Here is a 23423-nt window from a genome sequence, read left to right as displayed (position 1 = left end):
ATCCTGAAAAAAAAAATAATAATAATAATCTTTTTTTGGGGAGGGGGGGGTTTAGTTACCTTTTTTTTTTTTTTTTGCTTTCGGAAATGGGCTTCCATAACATGCAGACCTGCCAGAAGTGAAAGAGCAAAGAAGGACTTTTAGGACACCAAGGGCCTTGGTAGTATTCCTGGAAATGTGTGGAGGGTATGATGATGCTTACAGCATGTCTGTCAATCTGAATTTCCGGCCTTAAATTGTCCTGCACAGAAACCTTCTTTATAGTTAACGTTGCACCCAAACACTTGTGACATAGAACTAACAATATAATTTCCAGTAAATTCATAAACCGCGTTAATTACATAATAAATGGCTTTTGTCGGGTAAATAGTAGGGTATTTAAAATGTATTTTTAATTGATAATTTTGGTACTATGGACCCCATAAGTCTATACGTCCACACTAGACGACTCAATAAAATACTCGATTCCTACACGTTACCAGCTCAGATGTACCATCAACACAGAACGACAGTGACAATTTAGAGATCTACGTTTGCGCAGTTACCCCTCCGCGCAGCTAACGACGCTCTCCAACGTCTGTGTTATGAGACGTATTTTGTCAGGTATCTTTTGTCAACGTTTGTTTTCCAGCAGGGGTTACACAAGCTGTCCACGAGCAGTGGAGTAGGGACACCAACAACTTCACTTCGGCTGATTAAGAATAAAGAAGAAGCGTCTAGTGAGCGTACACGAGCTGAAACATTATGTTTCCAGCTAGCAGATATTCAAGTAAAGGTACGTCAGCTCCTTAGATAGCGTATTGCAAGCACTGCATGTACTAGACTTGATGAAGCTAACCTTACTAACTTTATTACCGACAGTGTAGTCGTCGTAACATATATTTTTGTTATTTGTGCGCGTTGTTTTAAGGCTTTTCTACAGTTGCATGCGTTATCATTAGCCAAACAGTATAGCATGCCTGTTTATGTTAGCATCAAAGCTAACATGTAGGTGAAAGTTGAACCAACATATAACAGTTAGTTAGGTCACCTAAACAACGTCCTTGTCCTTGGTTTATGCTACATGTACAATGTACACGTGTTGGGAAATGTACTGGTGTTGTTAAGTTGTAATTATAGTGAATGTTGAAGTGTTTTCCTTTCTGAGAAGGATGTTTAGTCGCAGCCTTGCACTTTGAATTTAGCTTAGCTGTGGTCACACATAACTCTAGCTAGCTAGCATGGTGCTAACCGCTGCAACTTATTATGACAGCTGCTTGGCATTGTCACTACACTAGCTACGTACTTGTATAGCTTTTGTTGAGGTGTTGTGTTTTTAGAAGCACCCTTGGTGCATTGTGGCACATGCAAAAACGTGTAATGCTTGTATTTATGTCATTATTTCAATGTATGTTATTTGCGTTTTGTCAGATCAGGCTAAACTAAACCAGTGAGCACACTGTCTAGATAGTGTGCCCACCAGTTCCAGCTGGTCTTGACTGTCAATCTGTTCTCTCCCTTGCAGCCCACAGGTGCATCAGGGCATTGAAGACAGCTCAGATAGAGCATGCTGCCCCTCAGCTCTACACAACGCTAAACAGACGGGCATGCTCTTCGGTGTCAACACCCCGCATCACAACACACTACACCATCCATTCTCGGGATAAAGATTCAAGATGGGAAGGTAAGACACTGCACTATATAAAGTTACTCTTTAGATAGAATTATACGTTACCTGCAAGGACCCACACTCAAGATGGTTTCTGGCCATTTTTAAGATCTAGGCTGCCCTTGAGAGGACTGATCTTTTTGTAGCTCGATCTGCATTGTGTCATGTCAACACAGGCTTTCAATCAGTGCCTCTTTCGTTCCTCAATATTGTCTTTCTTATGGCCCTGTCCCAGGCATCGAAATGGAGAGGTTTGCCGACGAGGCAGATGTGGTGATAGTAGGTGGGGGCCCTGCCGGTCTTTCGGCAGCCATTCGTCTGAAGCAGCTAGCCAATGAACATGAGAAGGAGCTGCGAGTGTGCCTTGTGGAGAAGGCCTCTCAGATTGGAGCACACACCCTGTCGGGAGCCTGTCTGGAGCCCAGTGCCCTCAACGAACTCTTTCCTGATTGGAAGGAACGAGGGGTGAGTGACTTACTCAATATTTCTCTGTGAGCTTGGTCTATAGATTGGTAAAGATGTCCTACCTTTATACCATAAGAGATGGTTACATCAGGGCTCCATGTTGTTGTTGCTACACGTACGTTACACACTGGAATAGGGCTGCAACTAAGTTGTCTGATCTATACAATATCAAAAAATGATGAAAAGTGTCAATCAATGTTTCCCAAAGCCCAAGATGATTTCCTCAGAAGTATTTGTTTTGTCCACAACTCGAAAGAGACAAATGTTTTATTTTCATAGAGGAGTAAAGAAACTAAGACATTTAAATTAATTTTGACTTTTTTTCAAACCGATCATCAAAAAAAAGTTGCTTATTGATTTAATAGTTAACAACTAATCAATTAATTGATTCATTGTTGCAGCTCTACACCGAAATACAGTAGATTTATTCATCAACATTCATCATATGAACATGCATGTAGTTATACACACAAATCCACATGAAGTCAAAATCTCAACAACACACATTGTGCTCTTACCTCAGGCACCTTTGAACACACCAGTGACTGAAGATGTGTTCAGCATTTTAACGGAGAAACACAGAATCCCTGTCCCCATTTTGCCAGGTAAAAGACGTTTTATTCTATTTCAATACAAAAGAAATCTCTCTTTGTATTCCACACCATTGTTCTGACGAGGGCACACGCGTCAACAGGGTGTGGTGTTGATACAAGACATCAGAATGGCATTGTGTAAATATTACTGTTATTTACCATTGGGGAAAAAAGAAACCGGTGAGAGTGTAGAGGATTTAAAAACAGCAACAAAAACAAGAAAGCTGCTGCATCACAGAAGTTAAGTGATGTGTGGAGTGAGCAGACATATTGTATCCTCAGATAAAAGTGAGAGAACGATGCTACATTCTTCCCAATAAAAATGCATTTTGGAGACTTGCTACCAAAAGAATTGTATCTTCACAAAAAGGTGGGAACCCTAGCGCTTGGTAGGACTGTGGTTTGTGGGTTTGTACTGATGTTTTTCCTCGTCGTCTTTAGGTCTGCCTATGGGAAACCACGGTAACTACATCGTGAGGTTGGGGAACTTTGTGCGCTGGCTGGGGGAGCAGGCCGAGGAGCTGGGAGTGGAGCTGTACCCTGGTTATGCTGCAGCTGAGGTGAGAACGCCTTTACATTTATTTTATGACAATTTGCATGCAATGCAAAATATTTTTTTTATCATTTATTTAAAGTGTTTGTCTTTTTCTCAGAATTGTGTAGATTATTTGTCCATTAAGTCAGTATCTCGCCATTGGCCTGATTTAAAAATAAAACCTTTATTGTTTTCGATAAACTAACTTTAACTGCCAATTATTTCATTTTCATCCTGGGCTAAACTCATTTATAGACGTACATACATTCTTTATTTTTTACTGCCTAATCAATTCATTGGGTCAGTTGTTAGTGGCTGATTAATAGTTTTACCTGTATTGGTAGACATGGATATTGTTAAGTAAAAGAGTATCTAATCCAGTAATCGGTGCCTCTGTTTGCGCTTGTTCAATCATTCAAATTAAACATTTGTTTACAGCTTTAATCCTTTTTCTGTATTATTTTTGTCAAGGTTTTGTTTCACGAAGATGGAAGTGTAAAGGGAATTGCCACCAATGACGTAGGCATCGGCAAAGATGGCTCACCGAAGGTATTGTGCAGTGAAAAAACAAATTCATAACTCTGTCCAGCTGTAGTTTGTTTGTCATCAATGAAAATTATAAATACAGGCCCTTCTTTACAATATACAGCGGTACAGGAATGAGTCCTAAAACTCAGAAATGAGATCTTATTTTGTGCAATAATCCAGAATCCAATGGAAAAGTCCCATCGGCCTTTTGTCGGGGGAACCAGTGCGACGTCCGGGTCTGGCCTACAAAAAATACACCATTCCTGCACCACTCTATGCACACAAATAGCTTGTCTACATCCGGCACTTTGAAAGATTATGAAGGCGAAATAAACCAACAGGAGCACAAGCACTTGTTGTGACGCAACATGCATAATAAAGTATAAAAGTTTATGTTTTTCCTTTCTGTCTGATTACACCAATTGTTGTTTTCCTCTACATAACCGCCTGCTATCCTACTAGCCTAACTCTTACTATTACCGCTCCTCTCTTGCTTCAGGATGTTTTTGAGAGAGGAATGGAGCTCCACGCTAAAGTCACGTTGTTTGGAGAGGGCTGCCACGGCCACTTGGCCAAGCAGCTTTACAAGCAATTCAACCTGCGGGAGAACTGTGAACCGCAGACCTACGCCATTGGCCTCAAGGAGGTAAATAACATGGACTGCTCACATTAAGCTGCTGTTGGTCACTCTGGTTGTGGCCTAAATTGAATTTCCCCTAAAGCCGGTTTGACTGATGATTCCTAATGAGTAAAATCCATCGTGAGGTGATTGTTAAAAGTCGTTGCGGTGATGTTTTTTTTAGGTGTGGGCGGTCGATGAGAAGAAGTGGAGGCCGGGCAGAGCGGAGCATTCTGTGGGCTGGCCCCTGAACAGACACACGTATGGAGGATCCTTCCTGTACCACCTGAATGAGGGAGAGCCGCTGGTGGCGTTGGGCTTCGTGGTGAGTGGCTTCGTATACATTCTGTTAACGATACCAACAGATGTGACAGCTGATTGTCATGCAGGCAGCGAATAACTGCGGCTTGAGCTTCTAAGTAAATAGTCTGCATTATCACGATATATTATTTATCCTGCAGAGGAAAGATAAACATAACTCAATATTTCACTGTGACATGTATACTGGGAATATATTTAAATATTCTTATTCATATCTCTGCCATTCTGCACACATGGATGTGTTAGTGATCGAGGAGACCAATCCCCGATATTTGGAACCGATATACATTTGCTGCAAAATGTAGAATAACAAACAACACAAAGCTTTGCTTAAATGCCTTGAAGCATCTGTTTAATGAAATACTGCAAAAGGAAGGCCATGACTTGGGAAGGACATAGCCACAAATGTCTCCCAATTTCAGCTGAGATGAACAGCATAGCGCTGCAGCACGCGTCTTTGGGTTTAATTAAAGGTGTTAACTTTTAAGGATACTGATATCCTTTAAGGATACAAAGCCGTACTTTGTAGTGTCGACACCGGGAGCCTAAAGCGTGTTCTAGATTGATGGCACAAATGCAACAAAGACAATATGGAAAAACTCACAACATTCAAAGTATTTTAAGCCACAGTAGCTTCAGAACATAATCAAACACCCTACCTTTTCCCACTTTATTTTTTACTTGTTATACTTTATTCTTTTCTTTTTTTAAATGACTCATTAAACTGGCCATGCTTTTTCCGCTCCAGGTGGGTCTTGACTACAGCAACCCTTACCTGAGCCCCTTCAGGGAGTTCCAGCGCTGGAAGCATCATCCCTTCGTAGCTGCCACGCTGGAGGGAGGCACCAGGATCGCATATGGAGCCAGGGCGCTGAACGAGGGAGGGCTTCAGGTATGTGTCTCACTTACATACACCGTCAACAAAGACACTTGTTTGTGCGTCTTAGAAGCGGTTAGTTTGAGTTCACTAATGTGTGTTGGTTTCTGCTGCGTCCTCAGTCGGTCTGATTCTATTCTGACTATTTGATCCGTGACAGTTTTAAGGCGAGGATAGATAACGTCCTCTGATCCTTCAGATATGCAATATCACTCTTATTGGGCAAAGATTTTAGATTAGATTACAAATATGGATAAATTAAAAATATTTCTTCACTAATTAGCCAAGTAATATGGACTGTTTCATACTTAATAAAAGTTTACCCGATACCACTTGAGGTGCCATCGTTTTACAAAGTGTCATTATTAGAACTATGGATGAGGGCTGCATTGTGAAATACTAAATGAAGGCAACTTATTGCAGTGAGATGTTGTAATACTATAGAACGTCTGTTTTGGGGTAGTTTTAGAGCTTTACTAATAATAAAAAAAGTTTCCATGTATTTGTAAATAAGAATATAAGAGTAAGCACAGCCGCTGCTCATCCACATTGAAAAGGTCCGTTGAGGATGGTTTCCTCCCGGTGGAGGATTTCTAGAGTCCAACTGGGAAGCGAGCCAGCAGCTGACCCCAAACAGCCTTGAGCGATCATACATCCCACCCGGCTTAGGGGGAGGATGTCTGGGCTACCTTCATCAAACTCCTTCCACTGCGACCTCCACCGGGACACTCTGCAGAAAATGGATGACTGGATATAAATAAAGTCTCATGATTGCACATTCACTAATTGCTTTGTGGCTGATAGTATCCAGTAAAATGATGGATACGCTGATGACATATTTGCTCTCACATTAAACATGAATGTGAAAAAAAAAATAAATGTGCATGAACTCGCTCCTCCTCCTTCTCTCCAGTCCATCCCAAAGCTGACGTTCCCCGGAGGGCTGCTGATAGGATGCAGCCCTGGTTTCATGAACGTCCCAAAGATCAAAGGCACCCACACAGCCATGAAGAGCGGCATGCTGGCTGCTGAGGCCATTTTCCCCAAAGTCACAGCAGAGAGCCTGGATTCAGAGACGAAGGGTACGGAGTTTAAGACCCATAGGCGGTCCTGATAGCAGCACCGGTAGCTGTTTGTGTTTCCTTCCAGGTACTCCCTTATGGCTCACAGCTTGTAAAGGTTAGCTATATGCAACACCTCATGGGGGGGAAATGATATTAACTCTGAGGTTACAGAAGAGCAAACACTGCAATGAGGCCGGCTCATAACATAGCAACATTTTCCAGCTGTAAAAGGTCAGGCAATACACTCTTTAATATGAGTTTTCAATGCAACCTTAGCAAACTGTCAAGAATCCAAACATAATGATCTATGATCCATCTCTGTAGCACTGTGCTGACTTATTCACTGAATCATTTTTCATGAAGGTTTTACTTCATGTTGTTGTTCCTCTGGAGCACAAAGACGAAATAGGAATGGACTTTTAAAATCCAAATGGTGCGTTGTGAAAATAGAAACCAACAAATGTTAAGTTCTTAAAGGGTTCGTTAGCCCAAATGACTTTTTTTCACTCCTAGTCGCATTATGCTGCGCAGATAGTTTGTAGTGATCTGTCTCCGAAACTTCTGCCACTGCTCAAAGGTTGTTTTTTTTGAGGTGGATCGAATTTAAAGCGTCTCAAAAATGACAGCAGAAGCAGTGTTTCAGCACAAACTGTCCTGGTTGATGAGGAGAGTCCACTTACCCGTGAAATGCTATAAATGTACAGAAAAGTAAACATGACACCAGAAAGGAAATTACAATCCTTCAATTTATTATTATTTATTTTTTTACATCCTCCCAGGCCTCCATGCGCCCGAGTATGCTGAGACTCTGAAGGATTCGTGGGTGTGGAAAGAGCTGCGCGCAGTGAGAAACATCCGGCCGTCCTTCCACAATTACTTTGGCCTGTACGGTGGCATGGCCTACACCGGAGTCTTCTACTGGATCTTCAGAGGGAAAGAGCCGTGGACGCTCAAACACTGTGGTGAGAACCATTGTGCAGCTTGCTGTTGACTCAAGTATTATTATTATTATTAAGTATTATATTATTACGTTTTATTATTGAGCTGATCTCTCTATTGGTGCAGCCTAACAGAAGCAACAAAGGGAGATGGATTGTAGACAAAGCAGGGTAACTGCGACTAACTAACGTGCAATGTTGTTGACCTAAAACACGAACCTTAAATGTAGTTTAAGAAATATCTATATATATTTTTTTCAATGAAGCAGTGTCATGCTCTGGGCTGCGTGCTTCATATCAGGACTACTTCCTGTTGCTCAGGTCTCATTCTCTTCATTTTCGCTAAATGCACTTCCTACATTTATGCTCCCCCCTGTGTTCAGTGTCAGAACTGCATGTGTGTGTATTCACTTTATGTTTTAGATAAACGAAAAACTACATTATGGCTCAAACACTTCAGCTAAAGTTGATAATGACAGCAACAGGACAGGGGAGGAAGAAACGAGGTTTTTGGCTTGATTAATAATCTAATAATGGGATGGCGAAAAAAGTCTAAAATGACGTAGGAAGATGGTTTATTTTTATCCTGAAATGTGATTTCCAATCTGTCATTGCAAAGAGAGCCTGGCTTTACTTCAGTGGGGTGAGCTTTGCTGATCGTATAAAGAACATTTCATGTACGGTGGAGCAGTGGAGCTTTAAATGCGGTTAGTCGTGCAGCTGCAGATCAGCAGCACAGCACAATGCTCGTGTGCTTTTTTTATTCTTTAGGTGAAGTATGAGGTCGCGTTATCTCAGCAGAGTAAATCAACATTTCGTAATCGTCTGTGCTCGATCTGTGTCAGGCCTCGATGCAGACCAGCTGAAACCGGCTAAAGAGTGCACGCCCATTGAATACCCGAAGCCCGACGGCAAGCTGAGCTTTGACCTGCTGTCTTCTGTGGCTCTGAGCGGCACCAACCACGAGGGGGACCAGCCCGCCCACCTGACCCTGAAGAACGACAGCGTCCCAGTGGACAGGAACCTGGCCATATACGACGGACCCGAGCAGCGCTTCTGCCCCGCAGGTACCTACTGTAATATTACAATATGTCCAGCTGAACCCACATGCATCTTTTAGACTCTATGATATAGGTCATTTCATATCTCGATAACAAATATAGCTCACTTTATAGCATGTCTTCTGGTATTTCAATACACTCATCAAACCTTGTGCTTTGAGGTCAATCAGATGGTCAAGGAGGTTGTGTTTTCACTCCAAGCAAAGCTGACCACAGCTAAGTCTTAATGAGAGCACTCATTGTTTACATTTAAATGTATAATTAGTTATGGGCTCGGCATTGTTGGCTGGCATGAGTCAACAGAAATCTTTAGGTCTGTGTCTAAAAAGCAGCATGTAGTTTAGCCCTGGACCCTGTTACATCATCTAAACGTTGGATGATGTAACCTTTAGAGTCTAAAGAAGAGGGTCACAGTTTCTCACGCCTGTTCTAATTTACCTCATTTCTAGAACGTCTCCAACGGATGGTTTTTAATAGCTTTTGTACAACTTTAGTCATGTCAACTTCTCAGCTTTAAAGCAAAATGCATTGCGGTTAACGCTGTTATTTTTCCTCAATAATATTTCTGGCAGAAAATGGCAAGTATTTCAAAATAAAATCACTAGAATCTTGAAGAAAGAATGGTTTATAATCCTTTGTTCAAAAAAATTGATATCGCAATATATCACATAATATATATATATTATATATATATATATAGCATATCACATAAAATGCAAACAACTCTGCAATAGGCAATACAGTGCTAAAAAATCTCACATATGAGATCTCTCACTTAATTTCTCCTTTTTTGCTGAACTTTTGATCAGAAGACAAACTGTGAATCAAAATTAATAGAAATATTTCACAGCCTTCGTTTCCTCCCAGGTGTGTACGAGTACGTTCCGCTGGAGACTGGAGACGGGATGAGGTTGCAGATCAACGCTCAGAACTGTGTCCACTGTAAGACCTGCGACATCAAGGACCCGAGCCAGAACATCAACTGGGTCGTGCCCGAAGGCGGCGGCGGGCCGGCCTACAATGGAATGTGAACATCTAGTTTTTTTTTAATCTCTAGAAAGAGAACTGTGACGTGTCGACCACTCAGGGTTGCGGTACAGAAAACTTTAGGTGTTTTTTGAGAGTATGGCAAATCAAATCTCCAAAAAGCAAAGATATTAGGAATTGATTCATAGAAATGTGTTCTTACGTTATACAGTGGCAGTTTAAAATGAGGCACAGCAGTGAAACCCTTGTTAAATACAGGACCATATGAAACTGAAGCTAGAAGTCACAAGTTCCATTGTTTGCATTACTCATTAAAGTCCACATTAAGGGCATTTAAAGTAGTTTAAAAATAAAGTGGCTTCCATTTGTTGTGAGGAAGTACTTAATCAACTGTAATAGTTAATATATTTCCTTCAAAATGTTTCTGTAAAAGAACAGTTCTCAAACAAAGGTTTATATCAGCATTTATTCCAGATGTTTGGACAGCATTTCATCCACACATTGTACATAAAATAATTAATGAATAAAGAACTCTTGAAGGTTATCCTTTTGGTTTTATTGACTTCTGTAAAAAAAAACAAATAAAAACAGATGTACTGTATGCGGTATCAAAATCCCTACAATGAAACGATACAACACACACACACACAACGTTTTGCTTTGCTCAACTACTTCAAAGCCCCAGAGCGAGGAGCAGTGGAGTTAGCCATGCATCAGACTAACTCAAAATATTCATTACAGTGAAGGCGCTTGTCAGAATAAAGACAGGTCAAAGCTTACGACAGTTATTCCCTTAAAACAACACAAACAGTGAGAGGTGTGCCCGCTTGAACACATGACCTGCTGTACGTTTTCACCTGCTGACAGCGGCACACGTAGAGATGACTTCAGACATTGATCAACGGTACTAACAAGGAATCATTGCATCGCCGCGCCAGACGTTCATGCAAACATTTTGGCATAGATTTTCTTTTCTTTCTCCTTCTCCTCCTGGATCTTCAGCTGAACCCTCTTCATCTCGTTGCTGATCGCTGTCGATAGAAAAACACTGTGAATTAGCTCAACAAGTGGATCGTGTCTGCGTTTCACTTGCAGACTTCAAACACCGCTTTGTAACACGCGTCTGCTTCACTTAGCAGACATCCGCCTCCTGAAGGCAGAGCGTGACGCGCAGTGATCGCTCTTATCTCCGAGCGAGCAGCCAATGAACTGCTGCTTAAAATAACTCAAATATAGGACTGCAACACTATCAACATGCAGAGCTCCAGATTTGCAGCGTGATTAAATACAAGAGTTACTAGTTTCTGATAAAGTGTCCGTTCTTTAACAAATTGGGACAGAAACTGTAATAATCTTTTAGGTCGGTTCCATCAGATTCGCCCCGCTGGTAGCTGAGGTTGGCTGTACAGCAGTGTTGAATGTCAGTTTACGAAGTTAATGTGCTTTGTTCTATATCCTTAGAGATTTAATTCTTCATCAGTCTGTAGATGATTTTTTTTTGGTATCATGCTGCTCATAGAGAACACAATTACTCATTTCCCCCAATAAAGTTCAATTAGGAGAAACAACAAACGGAGACAACAGGACGTCTTCCTGCAGCCGTGGACTATTTCTCTTCATGAGCTCGCATAATAAGTTTGAATAATACATGTGAATATGCATGCGATGTTAAACAGAAGGGGAAATATTTGCAGCATTCTACGGCTGAACAAAGAGAATATGTTCAGGACAAATTCCCCACCTTTGTCTTCTGGAGCTATTCCCTGAGCTTTCTTCAGATCGACCTGAAAAGTGCAGAAAAGCATTCGGTGAGTGAAGCAGATCTACCAGGTCATAAATACATAAGCACTGTTATTACAGCACATTATCTGTCGGTGCTAACAATACTGTTTAAAACCAGATATACAGACAATGATGTACATTTTGAATGGCTGTGTTGTGCAGTATATAGAGGTGCGCGTGTGGATGTTACCAATGCTTTGCCGTTCTCCTTTAACCCCTGCCAGGCCTGGCCCCTCCGGAACAGGGCCTTAGTGTTGGCTTGGTTCAGCCCTAGAGCCTGTAGACACGACAGAGAAACGTCACAAATCACATTATGTCCTCCCTCATAGTCTTATTACAGTTGGAGATATTCATTTGTGACTTTACTTTTAAGCAATCCTCATATTTAACATATATACGAGGTAGGAACCGACACTTTATTTGCATATAAATCATATTTCTGTGAAATTGACTTGTAAGTACGAGGCATAATGTATACTACCAGTAACGTAAAATTCTCTTATTTGCTTTAATAAATAGTCCGACCCCACCCACCCCCCCACCCCACCACTGACAGACGTACCTCGTTGCAGCTGTCCAGAGCATCCTGCCACAGCTCCATCTTCAGGTGACATGCTGCCGTGTTGAGGAAGCAGCTGAGCGCCGCGGGCTCCAGCTTCTGCTGCGCCTCCTCCTCCAGCAGCTCTCCACTCACCTCCAAGTACCTGCACGGGTAAAACATTCACGCTCATTGTTGGTGACAGACCAGGAGCAGTTTGTTGCCTGTTGGGTTCAAAGCTTTCTTGGTTTTGGGCTTTTTATGAGATTGCCCTGAGAATAAACTACATGTCTGAGGATGAGGCTCATACACCACAGCAGTTCATTTCAGTATTTATTTATAGAATATTTCTAAAATGTTGGTAGATTATCTGAGGATTTGATTTCCTTTGCAAGGGTTGCTGAACACGTGCCTTTCAAATTGTCACTGGAACACACACACACACACACACACACACACACACACACACACACACACACACACACACACACACACACACACACACACACACACACACACACACACACAGTTACCTGAGGGCTTTGCTATATTTGCTGACTGCAGCTTTCCAGTCTTGATTCTTAAACAGACTGTTTCCAGCATTCTTCACGTCCTCAGCGACAGACAGAACTTTGTCAACCTGAAAGCAAAAAGGCAACAAACAGGATCAGACCGGCTGTAAACAAAGCGATTAGTCCGACGATCTAAACCACTTTACTTTGAGGGACAATCGAAACTGAGCACACTCAAAATGCCTAAAATCTATCGTCCCTCATTTTGGTGACAAGCCCTTGAATTTATTTCGTAGCAGTGTTGCCATGTTTCCAGTGTTTGTTATGCTCAACACGTCGTGGATCTCGATATTGATCTTCTCTGTTTTGGATGAGACAAGAAAGCCAGAGTTGTCCAGCTTAGAGCTATCTGATGCTATCTTACAAAGTTCCCCCGCGTCCTTGAGGATCAAAGACCTCACCGGTACTCACATCTTTAAAGTCGACATCGGAGTCCTCGGGGAAGTCTGGGTGGGTGTCTCCGGTCCCATCGCTTGGTCCAGCGCTCCAGCTGTCCTCGTCCTTGTGCTCACCACAGTCTGATATGAGGCATGACTGCAAAGGTAGACATTCAAATCAAATAAAGAGGACAACAGAGCATCTGGAAGTAACACCATGGTGGTAAAACACGTGATATTACGGGTAAATGTATTATTTATTTACCTTTACAGGGACGTCCTCGTTGGTGTCGATGGCCTCCAGCATCTTCATGATTCCCAACCCTTTCAACACTTGTCCAAAGACGACATGCTTGCCGTCTAAGTGTGGAGTGGGGACGGTGGTGATGAAGAACTGGGAGCCGTTGGTGTTCGGCCCGGCATTGGCCATGCTTAGCAGACCCACTTTGTCGTGCTACATAGAGAAGGAACATCATTATAACAACAGACACAATGTGGCACTGCTAACACACAGAACACAGGAAACAGAGAGATATGCGGTTATTTCTGTTTTTCAGAAACAAGAGTCCAGAAGGCCTTAGTCTCCTTGTTATAGCTAGAAATAACGACAGTGATGGAGAACCTTGGCAGTAGTGTAGACCTTCTGTCGTTGGACCGAGATAATATGGGTTCTGATGTTCAGTAGTTTACCTTGTAGTGGAAGTTCTCATCCTCAAACTTCTCCCCATAGATGCTCTCCCCCCCGGTGCCATTATGGTTGGAGAAGTCACCTCCTTGGATCATAAACTTCTTGATGACTGCAAAAGAAAAAATGTACAAATTACATTACAGGTAAACCAGACTGAAGCTTCCTCATTTAAAAAGGAAATAGACGGAGCCTGTTCAAATAGTTACTGAAGATTTTACATACTATACTGTCTAATGATTGAATAAAAGCATTAATAAATAACATAATATTACATTATTCAGCATCTACCCGTCGGTTAAAACGTCCATTTTGTGTCATTTGTTTTCCCCAACTCAACCTTTATCAAATGTGGCCATGTATGCAGTTTTACTTGTTATGGATTTTGGTTAATTGACACCTGAAATAGATTATTTGGGTGAGTTCAGCAAGTAAGTAACTAGATATTCTCCAAACAGCTCACTGCATTGGATGTCCTTTTAGCCACTTCTTGTGTACTAAAACTTCCAAGTCTGTCATTTCAAACTAAAATGTCCCTTTATAATGCAGACGGTGGAGAAGCTTTTTTACTTCTGTGGAACGGGCATCCTTTGAAGTGCAGCGGTTTCCCAGTGGATTTGCCGGTGCCTTTCTCTCCGGTGCAGAGCGCCCGGAAGTTTTCAGCAGTTTTGGGGGTGATGTCAGCAAACAGCTCCAGAACTATCCGGCCAGCTGTGGACAGAAGAAGAAAAAAGGTCAAGTCAGTGTAACTTTACTGACAACCTACAGTAGAGTCAGGAGCAAGTTAGTGGTTTATATAGAACAAATCATTATAGTTACATTACCGGTATATTTACTAGAAAAACAAGATAACGTATTGCAGGATATTAAGATATTTAAAATCGGCCTCGTCAGGCTACAGTAAAATATGTCTTTGTTGTATTTCCAAGTTATTAGCTGCAGACAGTTAAATCATCAATAAGCCACTTGTTAGCTAATGTTCAGCTTCTGCCTACTCATGATTAATTATCACTAACTACAATGGTTATAAACGCTGTGTTACACTGGTATAACAGCAAAGCTAAGCGCGGGGATAGCTAACGTCCACTAAACTAACAAGTCATTGTAGACAACACAACCACACGTGGTTAATGCACTCTCACGCGCTCTGTAACCGTTTATCGAACAGTAAAGCTAGCAGTTAGCTCACGTTCTACACCAGCGAGATACTCACATCGATATGTTACAGACTGGCTTTATTTGTAAGGTGCAACGTTAACTCCTCTAGCAGCTAACTAGCATGAATTAATCACTTTGTACAAAGTCACCATTACGAGCCAGAATTGTGCTAAGCTAAACAGGGGCTAACGTTAACGGTTAAACTGATGCTAACTGACATTTAAAATCAAAATGTCCTGACCTGTTTCACCGCCAATGTCTACATCGAAGAAGACACGAGGGTTTTCGGGGTTTGAAGGCTTGTCAGACGGTATTGGGTTCGACATTTTAAGGACAGGGCGGATTTCAGACACTTGTTTCGGCTAACCTAACGTTAGCTAATCCCAGCCGGTGTAACGTCGCTACAGGAGCAGGTTAAACTGAGGATGGACTCAATCACTTCCGGTAGGAAGATTTCAAAATAAAACTGGTATGTTGGTTGAGAATGCATTAAGTGTTATGAAGAGACGAAATAAATCAATGAATAATCGTTTGTTTGGCTTGCAAACCTAGAACGACGAAAACAAACATAATTCATAATTTATCCCAAAATGTCCCTTGCACAGCATTATGCCCTTATGCGTAATCTCGTGTGCGACTGTGCTCTTCCACAGAACTTCCGGTCATGCTCAATAGAATTCACATTTAAAAATATTTTGTGTGAAATCGATGAATTACTCTATTACAGTTAGGTCGTGTAATAGCGGGTTACATAATCAAGCATAAAAAACGTGTTTTGCTAATCCAGCTAATACTTGACAAATAAAAGTACTTTACAACACGTTATGAGTCAAAAGATATGAAAGTCTAATTTTCAATATGAGTTTACATCCAGGTGCAGGTGGTAAGTAAACTCGATGAAGTTCTTCCTCTAAAGCTATTCTAAAGATTTGTCATGCCGCAAACTCTACAGATCTGATGGGTATAGCAGGCTAGAAAAGCACAAAATAAAATGTCTTTCTTTAGTCTATGCTCTTCTAATACTTGTAAACTTTAAATGATTACCTCTTCCTCATGCCTTGATGATTAAAACAGGAGAAAAAAACTCTTGTGTTGATCTAGTCCTGCATAGACATGTTCAACAGGCGATGATGGGCCCAAATGGACGTTGCTTTGTTGACGGCGAGATGTTCTTGACTCAGACTCAGACTAAAAAAACGCAAATAATGTTCTGTCTCGACGAAATTTAATCACAACATGCCCTCAGGCGGGTGTCAGATTGAGACCAGCCTATTTTAGAGATGGTATTGCCATCTGACCTCGAGAAATGGATGTCTGTGTTGCCCTTTACATGGAAATTGGTGGTGTCTCTTGTGGTAAATATGTTGTACTGTTATCTACACCAGACATATATGGATATGGTTGCTTTAGCTGCGGGGATGGATTACCAGGCGCTTCTCGTACAGGAATTAAAAGTCTTTATCCATGATGCTGTGAGTGGGGAGAGGGACCTCTGACACACAAAAACAACTTGGTTATCGCTGTTATTTTTGAAGCGATATGTTACACTGTTTCTAGCAGATTGTGAAAACTTTGACAAAGACACAATACAACCTCTTGTTCGCCCAGTTTACATTTTCAGATGTGCTCATATGCTCCTTGTGAATTTCAATAAGTCTAACAGAACTGAACATGAACTTTCACAGGTATAGGATCGTGCAAGAAAACATTCGGAGTGTAAACTTGATATTTAAAAAAAACAACGAACATGTGAATTTTTCCTGAATCATTCAGGATGAAAGGTGTGAAAAATGACGTGTTGAAAAGTCATCACGTTACAGAGATTAAAAGATGTTTAATCAAACTCGACAGATCTCGTTAACAGTCGGGTCATCCAGCCGCCGTGGGTAGCAGAATGCCATCTGCTGTTAGCTCTGACTGCGTCGGTGAAACTTGGTGTTGTCTCGGAGTGAGTCATCCGTCATGTTCTTTCTGGGAGGAAACAAATAGAGGCGGTGAAAGAAATGAATGAGGCCGGATTCGGACATCAATTACCTACATGTGTAACTACAGGGTGTGTTATTTTTCATTTCTTTGATGTTCTCTCAGATATTAAATAGTCACCTTTCAACGTGTCATTTAGTTGATGTCGTAATAATGCCTCACACATATCCAAAAGTTATTAGTCTGAAATTATTATAAGAATAACTGGGAGCTAATGGATTTTCATTTGTTCTCAAAGTGCTATTATTTGAAAGAAACTCATTATTTTTAGTTTTAAAGGATGTGATTAAAATCAGGAAAAAAAATGTAAGTTATTACAGTTTTACAAATATGTGCAGTTTTGATAAAAAGGACAATCATTTTCTAATTTAAGGGGCTCGAATTGAACCATTTTTGACAGTGACCTCTTCATTTTTTGTCTCTTTGTGGTGGTTTTCTGTATCTCTCTGTGGTCATTTTGTGGCTCGTTGTGGTTGTTTTGAATTTCTTTGTCGTGGTTTGATTGTCTTTCCAACAACAAATGCTAACAGTCGATACATACAGCGGCTCTGGTCCAGAGGCCTTTACGTCCAGTAGGCCCGTTCAGTGATCCATCCTAAGAAGCCAACTACCTCTCACCTTATTCTGACTATGGGGGGGGGGGGGGGGGGGTACCAAGGGGGCCCATTCAGATTTCAGGTTGAGCCCATGCCGCATCCTCAGACCTTCCCTCGGATAAGATATCATTCAAATGAGCAAAACACAGATGTGCATTGCTGCTACTTCCCAGAATGTCAGCCTTAAAAACAAACATTATCGGACCTCTTTACTGCTTTGACTGATGTTTGCCTGGAGTTGCTTGTTGTCAGCAGTTTAACAGCAGTGTATGCCTCTGCATACTTTCAGGGTCTAGTGCTAGAGTGAAACAGCCTGGGCCCCATATGCTGTTGTAATGCATGGGGCTCTTTTTGCAGCAGGGACGCTACATAGAAGAGATAAGTAGCTGTCTAAACTGGGACTGGTGGCCTTGAGTCCATTCTTCTCCGTGATCACGAGGGTGATCTGTTGTGTGTTGCACGTTGCATTTTAACAAGTAGCTTTCGATGTCGGCATATCATGTGGGACGTCATCAAGTTCTCCTTAAAAGTGGATTTTCGTTTAGTGTTCTTCCTCTATCCATCAGACTAGATCTGAGCCTTACTTGCTAACATGTTAAGTTTGCAGTAACTCCTCTTATTACTTGTCTGATTTTAAAAAAAAGATTTGGGTATGTTTAAACATTATCCTGGTCTTATATACAGAACAAACATGGAAGTCTGGTGTGTGCCCCTTAAAAAATGTCTGTTCTCTTGAACAATGCTGGTTCGCCTGTTGTTATAGGCTATTGTATTGTGTTATATGCTATTGTATTGGGATAGAAGTGTCTGGGAAACAGGTCAGCCATAATCACAAATCCACACTCACATGTTACATTTTCTTTGTCAGAATGTCCTCCTCTCATTGCACATATACAGGTCCTTGTTTGATCATGAAACCTGGGTCAAATGCAGCCAGAAGTGTCCTCCTAACTAGCCTCTGCATGCTTGTCTGTCTGCTCTCTGTTTGGCAAAAGCCTGTCACAATATTTTAGTCTCTCTCCAGTTTTAGTTTTGTGTCGATGGTTCTGTTGTTTCCCTGCTGGCATCACTGTCTTGTCAGCTAAGACTTCTTTCTTGCATGCTTGTCTGTGTACATTTTATATTCTGTATTTAGATTTTGTTGCTTTTGTCACACAGGTTAAAGAACAGCTGGCTGTTTGTTGACACTGACAGCTGAGACTGTGACATACTTTGAAAAGTTCCTGCAAGTAAAAGTGTCTCGTGACCCCATGAGGCTGTAATACTCATGAGCGACCAGAAAACAAAATTACCAACATACGCACAGGTCACAAGTTAAAGGAAAAACTAACATAAAATAAGTAAGTTGTTGGGCCATCGCAAGACCACCAGAACAACTTAGTCAAGTCTCAGGGACTCAACTGGACAGAAGCAACAACGGTTGTAGCTAAAGCCCCATCGAGGACATAAGCACGTCCCCATTAATATATCGGGCAATTGGCGGCTTAATGACATAAAGAGGAGTTTACCTTCTACATTTGCAGGCAACGTCCACATTTTATTTCCAAATGAATACCTTCAAATTTGACTGTCTTTGGCAAAAAAGGCAAAACAATTTCAACCAAAGTGTTTTTATTTGGTGGCTAATCAAAAACCTCTTAGTGTTCTGTTTGGGAAATTTGGACTCATGACCTCAGTCTTTCTCAAATCCTGGTTACAGCCCCTTGATGTAAAACCATTCTCCCAAAAATAGTCTCTGTTTTGGATGATAGCGGTGGAGTGCACAGTCTTAAATGTTGCTCCAAAGTCTCCCATTAGTGTTCTGAAGGGTTCCGGTGACTGTGAAGGCTAAAGCGGGTCATTTACATAATCCACCCAAACAGTTCAGTGCCCACCATGGAGGCATCTGCATTCATTTTGTTTCCCCACTCATTTATATAGGTTTTTGCTTTAAGTTTTCAACCATCTGTAGTTGCTTTTCCTAAATGCTAACCACTAGTTACAACATTTGTAACGTTTGTCCAGAGGATGGTGCCAGAGGGGAGTCTTCGTAGTTACTGACAGTTAAAGGGTTTATCCTTTGTACAGTCGCCTTTTACAAAGTCTCAAACTCAGCTCGTCAGGATCAGCTAAGCTGAACAGATCCACCTCCTCTCATTAACGTTTTAGTGCATTAGGATTCTTAAAGTGCTGTTTAATTAAGTATAAAGTCTCATAGTAGGGACATTTGGAATCTCATATGTACTGTTACATCTTGTTTAGGGAGTACATCTAATGTAGTTGAATGTATATTGCGGTATTTAGGAATAATGTTAATAAGGTAGAAGATAAACCTTTTTGTTTTGGTCAGTATCTGTGTGAGTGGTGTGTCTGTCTGGCACATTTCTTACCTGCGGCTTGAGGCGGTGTGTGTTTCTACAACAGGGGAAGTGCTGCATTATGGATGGGGAAGCAGATAACCTACAATGCAGTCACTCAACACTGTGCAAACCTGAGACGTTCCCACTTATCCATTCGACACACACACGTAATACGACTGTGAAGGATTCAACGTGTCCAACGTGAGGGTTACAAATGTGGTCTTACTGGTTGCTCTGGAACCTGTGAGTCACTCTGTCCTCCAGCGCTGTCCGGACCTCAGTTTTCTGTCAGAGAAGGAGGACTGTTTGATTTAACACTGAAATGCTTTTTACTTTATTTATTTACATTTCTGGTTCAGAATGTGTGACATTTTTCTACTCGACAGCATGTGAAATCCATATTTATGATGTCTTGACACCAGACTGATTATCTAACGAAACTAACACCCAAAAAGTGACTTACTATGTTTGATAAACAAAATATTAAATAAGTACATCTGATCCAGATTGGATAATTTGTCCATTTATTAACGATGTGCCACTGTTTGTCCTGTAATTCCTGTATATTTCACATCATAGCAGTCATTTCTCAAAGTCAACGCTCACGGTGACCTTGTGGCACATTAACTGAGGAATAAAGCTTCTACATCTCATTTGCATAAGACGCACACGGTGGATTTCAGCCGTACCTTAATTTGCATGTTGCTGAGCAGCGTCCCACTGTTCAACAGCTGGTTGTACTGCCAGCCCCAGCCAACCTCCCCCACATAGCTCTGCTTGGGCAGAGGAGGAGGGGCGTGTGGTGCAGCTTGGCACAAATAGCTGAGGTCACCTGTGGCCCCAGGTGATGAGGCGCCCGCGCCGATGTACCGGGGGAAATAATTTGATCTCGGCCTGTAGTCTCCAATTCCATCTGGGCCTTGTTAGAATTAGTGGAAATGTGAGAAAAGAAGGTAAACAAATATCCTAATGAACCTGAGACACAGATGGAGAGAGAAGTTAATACAAAGAAGGAAAGAAAAAGGAAACTAATGGGTTTGTTAAAGAGTGCATTCATTCAGTGTTCAGCGTAGGGTGATTTGTTACAAATGAATGTCTTATCTAGGAGGTATTAAAGGATCAATGTTTTTCAGAACATGCATTTGCTCCGATGTTCCTTTTTACATTTCATTAACAATTACATAAAGGAATATATTAATATCCTTGTAAATAAAAGATTCAGCTATATGCTTGCACATCACACTCTAAGTTGTATAATGCATGAACTGTTGCAGTGTCAGTACACTTCTACATGCCCTAATGCATACAGAACAACATACTTTACACAGGCTCACACACAGTGGCTTAACTATCTGGTTGTAGTGCCACCGTGTGTCCAATTACAGTTATATTTGCTTGGACACAGACTATAATGCTGAGACGTCATATAAATGTTGAACATGGGTCTTAAGCATGCCTATTGTAGAGAACAAACTGTACTTCCTAAAATTGCACTCAGTTGAATGACTCAGTAGAGGTCCATGCTCTCCGTGCTTCTCCTACCTGTAAAGATCATCCGTTGTCCATGCTGTGTCCCTCCTGCAGCTGCTTCACTGTTACGCATCATTTTTGTATATAATGGGCCCTCATGGGTGATAACTTGAGCCCAGCGGGCTGCTCTGTCCATGGGGTCATGGTCGGTTGTCATGCAACCTCTGCTTGTCATGACGTCAGTGGTTGTGTCCTAGTTACATTCTTAAAACACGGGATGCTCTATTGAAGCATGTCAGCTACATATGACTTTATTCCAGGTAAAGAAACAGATTCACATGAAGGCAGAAATACCAAAACAATGATGGTAAAATAATCTATTTTTTATTTGCATGGTAAACAATCCTATCGTATCAAGTGCGTGATAAATAGAGTAAAACCTTCAACAGCATAACATTTATATTGTTTTATTGTTTTGTATATTGTACTTATTATTCATAGCCGTATCAGTAAAATGTTTCTTTTAATTCAAAGTTATTTCTTTATTATTATTATTATTGTTGTTGTTGTTGTCATTATCTTTAGCATCATCATTTTTGTTTTACATCGTAGATTAAGACATCAAGAAATCACTATAACACATATGGAAATACGTAAAGAGGGGAAAAAAGTTTAAATAAAGAAAAATATGTTTTATATTTTAGATTCTTCAAACTAGCCACCTTTAGCCTTGATGAAAGTTTTGCACACTCTTGGCTGAGCACTTGTTGGCTGCTTGTTCCTTCACTCTGCGGTCCAACTAATCCCAAACCATCTCCTTTTGGTGTGGGAGTCCAGGTTATCCATCGCTCTCCTTCTTGGTCAAATAGCTCACATAGCCTGGAGGTGTGTTTCCCTTTCTGGGGCGGTCCTCTTGAGAGACACATCATAAGGCTTGATGGTTTTTGCGACAAACAGTGGTCCCATTGAAGAATATAAAATATAAAACATATTCTGGTGTGTTTAACACTTGTTTGTTCACTAACTAATTCCACATGTGGTATTTCATGGTGTTGATGTCTTCAGTATTAATCTGCAACATAGAAAATAATAAAACAAAAACAGAAGAGAGGAGAAAGAGAAGGTGTGTCCAAACGTTTGACCTGTACAGTTCATGCATAAATATTATCATTATTAATTTATATAGTCTAAGATTATTATTTATATATTCATTTAATGCAAGAGTTCATCTGTTTTGTTATTTCTTAGCTGCTATAATGTGTGGATTTGCCCTCGGGGATCAATAATTCTTATTTTAAGTTATTTTATGTTACATTTTAACACTTTTGTGTAATAAAGATTATTGTTGCCCAAAATATCTGAATTCGGAGTGGCTTTTCCAAAAAAAGGGGGTTTCCATATTTGTGCATCCATAGGGAACTGAATTGAAAAATAAACTTCCCTAATATGAAGTTTGCTTGATGGATTCATTATTGCTTTAAAGTCTACTCTCACACGACAATGTGCCATATAATAATGAATTAATATCAACTTAACTCTGCAATTTTTTTGTGTTATTCTTCATATTATTCCATCTTATCCTGATAAATAAGGTTTACGGTGAACTAGTTTTTTTCACACCCTGCACGTTTGTGTCCATCTAAATGTGTATTACCCCATCAGGTCACTAGGTGGTCCCAAAGCATCATTATTTCACATTGTACTCCCCTTCCTATTCACACTTTTTTCTTTTTTTTTTGGGCTAAATGGACTCGCCCATGAGCCACCCCTTGTGACTAAATCTCCATCAAGCCGAACCCAGATAACAACAGTTAGAAAGGAAATGGAATGATTTTCCCTTCAAAACAAGATAGCAATATGTAAAATACTGACCATGCATACTAGTATGCATGGTCAGTAACATGGTATACCATGTTATTTGTAAGCAACAAATAACATGTAAGCACTAGAGTCACTTAATCAGATATATTCAGTTGATTAAATATTGGAATAAACTAAAACAGATATCAAATTATTTTGTTACGTCGTGGCGCATGGTAGACTATGGTGCAGTTCAATGCTTGTCATGTAGTCTACTGCATAATTAGCATTGTCCTTGGGTTTAATTAGATATTTTTATTTTTTGCACAGCTACACAATTTGAAAATAGCCAACATTTAGTGCATTTAAAAAACACAATGTAGCCTATGTCATGTTTGGATATAGGTATTTTATTGATAGCCTACGTAGTAGGAAAATGACATTTTTTGTGGAAAAAATACAACGACGTGTATATTTAATTTCCAAA

At 40.8% G+C, this 23423-nt stretch overlaps 2 protein-coding genes across 2 annotated transcripts; one reads left to right on the top strand and one right to left on the bottom strand.

Annotated features, from left to right (window-relative positions):
* Positions 1–547: 547 nt before the first annotated feature.
* On the top strand, positions 548–10180 carry etfdh (electron transfer flavoprotein dehydrogenase). The gene is made up of 13 exons (XM_076102965.1): positions 548–775; positions 1505–1663; positions 1884–2113; positions 2637–2718; positions 3148–3266; positions 3713–3790; positions 4269–4415; positions 4573–4713; positions 5458–5601; positions 6500–6668; positions 7430–7612; positions 8434–8655; positions 9517–10180. Exons 1-13 carry the CDS (start codon positions 745–747, stop codon positions 9678–9680), a joined length of 1869 nt encoding a protein of 622 aa, XP_075959080.1. The 5' UTR covers positions 548–744; the 3' UTR covers positions 9681–10180.
* On the bottom strand, positions 10084–15156 carry ppid (peptidylprolyl isomerase D). The gene is made up of 10 exons (XM_076102966.1): positions 14990–15156; positions 14161–14301; positions 13596–13702; positions 13171–13359; positions 12940–13062; positions 12490–12596; positions 11981–12122; positions 11609–11695; positions 11378–11420; positions 10084–10667 (listed from the first exon to the last, which is right to left on the bottom strand). The coding sequence occupies exons 1-10, from the start codon at positions 15072–15074 to the stop codon at positions 10579–10581; spliced, it is 1113 nt and encodes a 370-aa protein (XP_075959081.1). The 5' UTR covers positions 15075–15156; the 3' UTR covers positions 10084–10578.
* Positions 15157–23423: the final 8267 nt, after the last annotated feature.

The sequence above is a fragment of the Anarhichas minor genome, unplaced genomic scaffold (assembly GCF_050575085.1).
Source record: "Anarhichas minor isolate MPS153535 unplaced genomic scaffold, ASM5057508v1 ptg000028l, whole genome shotgun sequence".
In the NCBI taxonomy this organism is placed as follows: Eukaryota; Metazoa; Chordata; class Actinopteri; order Perciformes; family Anarhichadidae; genus Anarhichas; species Anarhichas minor.
This window is presented reverse-complemented; position numbering and strand designations above follow the sequence as displayed.